Below are 8567 nucleotides of genomic sequence, written 5' to 3' on the forward strand. Positions count from 1 at the left end.
GTGCAGCAGATCACGCTTCTGACCACACCCATTAGTTATACCTGGTGTGGTGGCTCATATAGCAAGCTCACCCAAGCACAAAGAGCGAGCGCTTTGTTAATCCCAAAGGCGAATTGCAATGTTACCATGTCACACAAAACAATCCCAAAACAAACAACAGACGCTCAAAGAGGTAAGTAAGACATAAAATGACAAAATCATAAATAGCTGATATCTTAACCAGACACTGATGTACAGCTACAAACTAGGTTTGTACTCTGGTTCTAAATATATTCAGTGATCTCAGTCTCACTGAGATGATTCAATAACTTTATGTTTGAGTCACAATGTGAGAAGAATAGACTGGTTAAAGCAACACTATAGCATGATTTTCACTTTCAGCAGCTCCCATATAAAGATGCACTGCTGGAACATTTTCATAGGCTTTTCTATAAACAGCATAATTAATGGATCCATCATTTCTGTATTACAGGCTAATGGTGATGTGGGAAATACTTTCTTGGCACACATTAGGACTTTTAAGACCAACTGTACCTCATCTGATTGCTTCGGTTTACTAACATTTGCCTTGACCAGAACACAGGTGGAAAGGTTTTTGCCTGGTAGATTGAAATGCCAGGAGCTGATCAAAGTAAACATGGATCCAGTGTTATATAGTGCAGTCTTTTTGTGCTGTGAGACATGAAAAAAAATCACTAAATGCCTTTTTAATTTATAATCTTCTGACAGTCCCAGTGCAGATGTTTAGCTCAGTGGCCCATCACTTTACTTTGGAATGCTACATAGCTTTCATAGCGTTCAGACTCTGGCATTCTGCCAAAGACCTGTGCAAGCACCCGACAACTTCACAACAACCTGACCTTGAACTTTGACGTCATGATGACGACAAACAGCACGTCATCACCTGTGGTGCATTCAGTGTCAGCTGCCATTAGAAAAATACCTGAAGATTTTAAAAGCATGAAGGGGAATGATAGTTTACTCCCTTTCTCTTTCACTGCACACACACACACACACACACACACACACACACACACAGAGGTAAGTACCCATGACCTTAAACCTAGATTGCTACAATAGATGGATGTTCAAACCAGTTTGACTATGACGCAGCACTTGAATTGCATCATTGCTGAAACAGTAATCATAATAACATAGAGTTCATCCACTCCCACAACTAATAAACAATAATACCTCTGACTAAGAGTACTACTACTACTATGTGTTTCACTCTCAAAATGTACATTGTTTTTTTTTTTTGTTTGATTTTTTTTTTTTTTTTTCACAGTCCTAACACTGCATACAGAGAATTTTGCATCTTTGATAAAGAATTTAATCTAGGTTAATGAATAGTTGTCTTCTCAGGCAAGAAAGAAAAACACTAAAAGAAATCCCAGACTGATTCCAGACCATAATCTGTGACGTCAGACAGAAGGAATTTCTTAGACTAACAGAAAGTAGGAGGCTGACTGTACAGACTCCCACAGTGTTTACTTGAGTTACAAAGGCATTTCTTCTTAATTAAAATTCAAACTCACTGTACTCAACTACAAAATATCTCTATACACTAGCAATAATTGTTCTGTCACACAGCAAAGAACAAGAGAATATTCCTCAGATATCTCCACTGATGTTGCATGGGACCAGTGATGGACAGTAACAAAGAACATGTACCTAAGTACTGTACTTAAGTACAGTGGGTTGTTGTGGAGTCATTAGTCATTGGACATCATTCATCATTCAATGTCATGAAAAGTATATAAAACATTTCACATTAGAATTAAATGCTCTTTACTACCAAATGAATAATCAATAAAATATAAAAATCAACCAGCAAATTGTTAACTTCATTTAAGAAATAATGATCAACAAATCCCCAACTCCAAAAATTCAGATATTAAATAAGCCAGTGTGGGCTAAAATTAGATTAGCGTTATGCAAATGAAAGGAAAAAAGCACACAAATATAGGAAATATAATACAAAATTAAATAGGTAAGTTGTGAAATAATGGAATAAAATAATAAACTGACAAAGTGTTATTTCATCATTCATTTAAAATGATGACTGAGATTTATTGTAACTGTTTTATTTATATTTTACCATTGATTTTATTGTGCAGCGCCCCTTTTCAAAACTTTTCAACTTTAAATTACAGTGGCACTTTTCCCCCTAGGCACTTTAATCTGATAATGTCACTTTTCATAATGTTTTGGATAATTGCCATGAATTGACGTTTCACAGAATTAGTTTCATTTTATGATCTCACAATTTCTTGATTAACTAACACATCAATGTGTATTCATTAATGTTTGTATTGTTGTGGTGTATTATAAATATCTATTGTAATTTTGGCACACAGGGAATTCAGTGCAGAATTTGGTTGTGCTTCCAAATAAACTGAGTTACCCAAAATGTAATGTTGAATTTCCAATTTCAAATCAGGAGAAGAGTTGTCTCCAATTAAATTTTTGTGCAAATTAAGAAACTTTTTTATTTAAAACTCTTTGGAGACTGATTTTACAGCTCCCCACCACACAGGCTCCACCAAGGATCTTGAGTATTTCTCTGGCGCCTCCCAGTGGAGCAGAACCAACAGTGCACTAACCCTTGATGGACAAATGTTCTCTTTAGGTATTCTGTAGTACATCTGAAGAGTTTTGCAGTCTAAAATTTACATTGTAAATAAATTCAATGTTTACTTCAGATTTTTTTTTTAATGGTTGCAAAACCCACTGAAATAACAGTTATGTAGATGTACAAATTGTTTTATTTCTGCAGTAATGAGAAACATAAAAAAGACAAATAGAAAACCCCACAAAAACCACAGGAAACTCAAACACCCGTGAGGTGATATAGCTCATTTACATGACAGTGACTCTGATTAGTCTATTCACTGTGATAACTGGAACAAATAGTTAAGGGAGTGGAGTTTTTACCATCACTATTATGCCATGGATTGAAATATGGGTAGAGCTTCTCATTGAACCTACAGCCAGTAAAGGAGTAGATGAGAGCTGCAGCATCAATGTCATAAAAGGAGACCAGACCCTCTGCATAATCCACAAACACCCCCACCCTCTGAGGCTCTGACTTGAGAGAAAGACGGATTGAAGGGCCGGCACAGGCTTCATACTGATTTCTTTTAATCATACATACAGTCCAGTAGCCATTTGTTGGGGACAAAGTGATGAAGGTGTCCTTTCTGTTGACAGACTCTCTGGCCACTCCTAAAGTCCAGGCAGTCTTCCCTTTGACTTGGACTTCATAATAAAATCTTCCCACAGAGAAACTCTGCTTTCCTAGGACAGAATATAAATAAAATCTCTTTGGGTTGTTGGGAAGATTCTGCTTCACGTCACCATAACTGACTTGCTTCCCATCATCAGACAGGATGAGATGGGGATTTGCTGTTTCAGGATCAAGAGTCACATCCACCGCAAACTGCTGGACCCTCTTCACCTCAAGGTTGGCACACAGCCTTTTAACCTCTTTAATGAGTGTCTCCTTCAGCTGAGTCACAGTACTCCTAACAGCGCCTTCACATGATGGGTGAACTCTGACCTCTGTCCAGTCCCTCAAGGATTTAGCATGGATTAAGAATGGGAAGCTTTGGAGAAGCAGGAGGTGGTCTTCAGTGCGTGAGAGTTGCTCCAGCTCAGAGCTTCTCTTCATCAGCTCAGAGATCTCCTCTTCAAGCTCTTTGATGAAGCCTTTTGCCTGTTTCTCTGTTGTGTTGTGTCTCTCTGTAATCATCTCAATGACCTCAGCCAGACTTCTCTCAACAGACTGGATCAGATCAGTGAAGACCTGCACACTCGCTGCTGTCTGTTTCTCTGCATCTTCCTTGCTGAGCTCCAATGACTTTTTGAACTCCTGAATTTTCAGTCGTCTCTCCTGGATCATCTGCTGAACTTCAGCCTCTGTCTTTCCAAGTTTAGCTTTCTTTCCTTCATATTCATCTTCTAAAGAAATGACGTGGTGTCTCTTGTGACTTGACTCAGTGCAGAACTGACACACACACATCTGGTCAGTCTTGCAGAACAGCTCCAGAGGTCTCTCATGTTTCTTACACATCCTGCTCTCCAGGTTCTCCACAGGATCAATCAGCTTATGTCTTTTCAGGCCTGTGACTCTCCGGTGAGGCTCCAGGTGAGTCTCACAGTAGGAGGCCAGACACACCAGGCAGGACTTCAGGGCCTTCGTCTGGGTTTCAGTGCAGACGTCACAGAGAACTTCTCCTGTGTCTGCTCGGTGCTGCTGTGAGCTGCTGTTGGCTTTTATTTTAACTGACCTTCTGAACTGAGCAGCCATCTCAGATATAAAAGTGTTGACATGCAGTTCAGGTCTTCTGTCAAACTGTTTATTACAAATAGGACACTGAGTCTGGTCATTAATATTCCAGTGATGTGTGATGCAGGTCTTGCAGAAGTTGTGTCCACATGGTATGGTGACTGGATCAGTGAACACATCCAGACAGATGGAGCACAGAAACTGATCTTCAGAGAGGAGACTGCTGGCTGCTGCCATGTCTAACAACAAAAGTGACAGTGTGAAATACAAACAATGAAATAACCAAACATAGCACAATATCAGCAAATGTCATGTTGAGACAAGTAGTTCTGTTGCACATTACTTACGTATGGAAGCCAAGAATGGCAGAGAATGGAATGGTAAAGAGATTTTTTTTTTAATGCCATTACCTCAAGATCACAAGTTAATTATCATATTACCTAAAAAAAAAAACAAGCTTTATCTCAAGATAACAGGATAATCAACCTTTATCATGAAAAACAAAAGATAATTTTCTCTTTTTATTTATAATGTTTATTAGAGATCAGCAGTGTTGTGCATAGATGGCGTCTTGAAAACTGGAGCAACTGACACATCCGATTATGCTCCAATTAAAGTCTAACACAGGCACAAATTGAATTGTATCTTTCAGTTAGAGAAAATATTCAGATCAGTCCCCATCATTTAAGGAGAACACTTGCCTGGCTGCAAATTTTACAGGATTTATTTGAGCAGTTGCTGGCTGAAGCAGAGTGATGGGAGCTGGTCAGCCTCTGGCTACTATGAAGCCCCTTTCCCACTGCACCCTGCCCCCCCCACCACTAATATCCACAAACATCTGGCTTTTGTATTTAATGGAAAAAGGTTACAATCAGCAGTCACAAATGACTCGGTAGCAGTCACAGCTAATTATTGGCTCCAGGTCTGATTGGCCTCGATCAGTAGTAATGGAAATACTACACCTGGGTGGAGGCACTAATTTTAACCTCTTTGCCAGCTGATGCATTGACATGCTGCCACAAAATACTGTCCATCTCCTTCCAGCACTCGCACAGTTAAAAATTTAGTTTGCACCAATTTTGAGAGAGAGTGAATTAGTAAGACATATAAACAAGAATGAACCACCATAACATTTACAATACTGCTTTCTACTTTTTATTAACCTGTATTTGGGCTGTCTATGACAATGAACGTAACACACCAGAAAAAGAAAAGAAAAAGAAAGATAAAAAAAGGCAAATTGGTCTTCTGTCTACACAGCTGTGTACTGGCAATGAGAAAGGAGTCTATGGCTTAGTTTTAGCAGGTTAATGCTGATGTAACTGCAGCATACATACCTACACAATTATGCCTTGACAACTGTTCACTTATGAATTTTCCCGACAGTCATGACAGTGTTTTTTTTTTCAAAGATTACAGGAAATGGGGGAGACAGCGATTTGAAGGCTGAATTCAGTGTGATGAAATGAACCAATCACTCATTTTTGATTTCTCCATAATTATCCCATGATTTCGACAAACAAAAGTAATTTTCTTTTGAGAAATTATATCGTTATCTCAAGAATTCAGCCTTTTGTTTTCTCCTGAGAATCTACATAAAATTAACCCCTTACCAGGAGTAAACAAACTTTATCTTGAGATAATAAAAATAACTTGTGATCTTGAGAAAACACCATTAAAAAAAATAATTGCAAGCACAGCCATTTTTCGGCTTCTGTACTGAAACATTTGACTGGGCAAATATTCAGTGCTATTGTACATTGTCTTGAAAAGGACCACAGATCACCTGTCAAACCATATCAGACAACTTAAGAGACAAGCAGTGCAGGCAGCCCATCTACACTTCACCCTTTAATACCAAGAAGTGTGACATAAATATCCTACTGTGTCTTAGAAGACAACCAACGAAGGAGGCCTCACATTGCCCTGACAGAAAAAAGTAGCATGTCAGACTTCTTGGTATAGTTGTTCCTGTGAGAGTATTTCTTCTTCTTGATTCCTTTTTTAACTTTTTATTAAAACAATAAACATTGTCAGCTATACTCACTTGAATTTAGAGACTCCGTTGTAGGCTACTGTTGACCTGAAGTTGTTTAATGAAAGAGACAGAGAGACTAGTATCGACTGCAGCAGTGTTGTTGTTCTGAGTTACTTTCACTTTCATTCACTGTGAAGCATGTGACTGTGAAACACTCCTCTCTTCACAGTGTTGCTCCACCTCTTCATTCAGATCAGCTGGTTATTATCTTTTGTTATCTCTCTCGGGTTTGGAAATGGTTATGGTGACTTTACCAAAAGATGAACTGATTTCATTTCACAGTGAAATTACAAAGTAAAACTCATTTTCAACAGTCCTGTTTAGTGGTTAGAAATGCAGACCTGAGAGAGAAAATACTGTAGAGAAAACACAAGACAAACACACAATGAGAGATGAGATGTAGAGATGTCATAACACCTTTAACCATCATCATATTAGTTCAATATAGTCTTTATTGCAGATGTGTGGCTGTGGAATTGGAAATTAATCTGAAAGGGCATATGTCACCATCTTTGATGTGTTCAAAGCCAGCTCCCAGCATCAGAAAAAACTTCATCTGATTCTAAAGGGGGGTGACACTTTAAACTCCTCTTTCTCTGCACGCACACACACACACACACACACACACACACACACACTGTAGATTGCTACAGTAGTTGGCTGTTCAGACCAGGATGACTAAGATGCAGAACTTGATTTACATCATTCCTGAAACAGTAAACAATGAGAGAGAACGTCCCATAACTAATAAGTAATAATAGTTTAAACTGTGAGACTACAAGTACTACTGTATTTCACTCCCAAAATGTACACAAAATCTTTTTTGCTCCATGTACATCACAGTCCTAACATTGCATAGGGAATTTTGCATCTCTGATAGGGGGTTACATTGAGGTAAATAAACTGTTGTCTTCTCAGGCAGGAAAGCAAAACACTAAAAGAAATGCCAGACTGATTTCAGATCATAATCTGTGACGTCAGACAGAAAGAATTTCTTAGACGAATAGAAAGTAGGAGGCTGACTGTACAGACTCCCACAGTGTTTGCTTGAATTTCAAATACATTTCTCCTTAATCAAAATTCAAACTAGCTGTGCTCAACTACTAGTCTCTATATACAGACTCTACATTCAGTGAATGGTGAACTAACAAGGTGGAACATAATTGCCACTGCAAACTCTGAATCCATCGCAATGGTTCAGCATATTTACTTATATATAAACGGAAGTTGGAAACGGAAATTTTCCTCCTCCACCCAAATCATATATATATGATTATCACCGTCTGCCGGAAGTCAGACGCCGAATACAGCCGATGGGTTCCGAGAATGCTCAACTACAGACTATCTCTAAATACTAGCAACAATTGTTATCTTAAACAGCAAAGAACAAGAGACTGTCCTCAAATATCTCCACTGATGTTGCATAGAACCAGTGGTGGACAGTAACAATATACACTTACTTAAGTACAGTTTTTGAGTATCTGTACTTTACTTGAGTATTTTTCTTAAACTTATGACTTTGACTCCACTAAATCTAAAAGACAAATATTGTACTTTTGACTCCACTACCTTTCTGTGAAGGCTCTTGTTACATTTGCTTTGAAGTCAGTTCTGCATGTGGTTTGTTTGCTGAAGTGATATTACCAAACCTCTACGTCCTGCATACACCACTCAGCTTTGGCATCTCATGGGTAGAGGTAGGTAGTACAGTTGTATGGGGTTATACAGTGTCACTATAGCCACAGCGGCAGAGACAGATTGCCAACCAGATCACCCATGGCCACACCTCAAATATATGTTTGTTTTTCTATGGGTATTTGTATGGGTGTTGCAACATTTTGTACAAACTTTTCAGGTTCTACAAGCAAGGCAATGCATTCAATGGATTGTTGTAGAGTCATTAGGTTCAGTAAATGTATAGTGACAATATACAACAATCTGTTGAGAGTTCCTTTATTACTTTGAACACTATTGTTTGAGTTTTTTAAGCAAATACTCCAGTTCTTTAACTCAAGTAATAATGTCACTCAGCAACTTTTAATGTATTGGAGAAATGTTGGACCAGCAGTATCTATACTTTGACTCAAGTAATAGATTTGTGCACTGTGTCCACTACTGAATGGGACACAAATGTTATACACTTACGGTATGTTGACACTTTACAGCAATACAAGTACTGCTAGATTGCTAAATAGCTGACTGAAAAATGTTGTAGGCTATCATCAAAACAGGCTCAAG

General features: G+C 38.4%; 1 protein-coding gene across 1 annotated transcript; it reads right to left on the reverse strand.

Annotated features, from left to right (window-relative positions):
- Nucleotides 1-1349: 1349 nt before the first annotated feature.
- On the reverse strand, nt 1350-6448 carry LOC125882647 (E3 ubiquitin-protein ligase TRIM21-like). Its single transcript, XM_049566459.1, has 2 exons — nt 6339-6448; nt 1350-4530 (listed from the first exon to the last, which is right to left on the reverse strand). Exon 2 carries the CDS (start codon nt 4526-4528, stop codon nt 2888-2890), a length of 1641 nt encoding a protein of 546 aa, XP_049422416.1. The 5' UTR covers nt 4529-4530; nt 6339-6448; the 3' UTR covers nt 1350-2887.
- Between the last annotated feature and the right edge of the window lie 2119 nt (nt 6449-8567).

This window comes from Epinephelus fuscoguttatus, linkage group LG22, assembly GCF_011397635.1.
Source record: "Epinephelus fuscoguttatus linkage group LG22, E.fuscoguttatus.final_Chr_v1".
Lineage (NCBI taxonomy): Eukaryota > Metazoa > Chordata > Actinopteri > Perciformes > Serranidae > Epinephelus > Epinephelus fuscoguttatus.

Excerpts from the sequence above, each read along its gene's own strand:
- LOC125882647 (XM_049566459.1), bottom strand. The coding sequence starts at position 4,528 with ATGGCAGCAGCCAGCAGTCTCCTCTCTGAAGATCAGTTTCTGTGCTCC.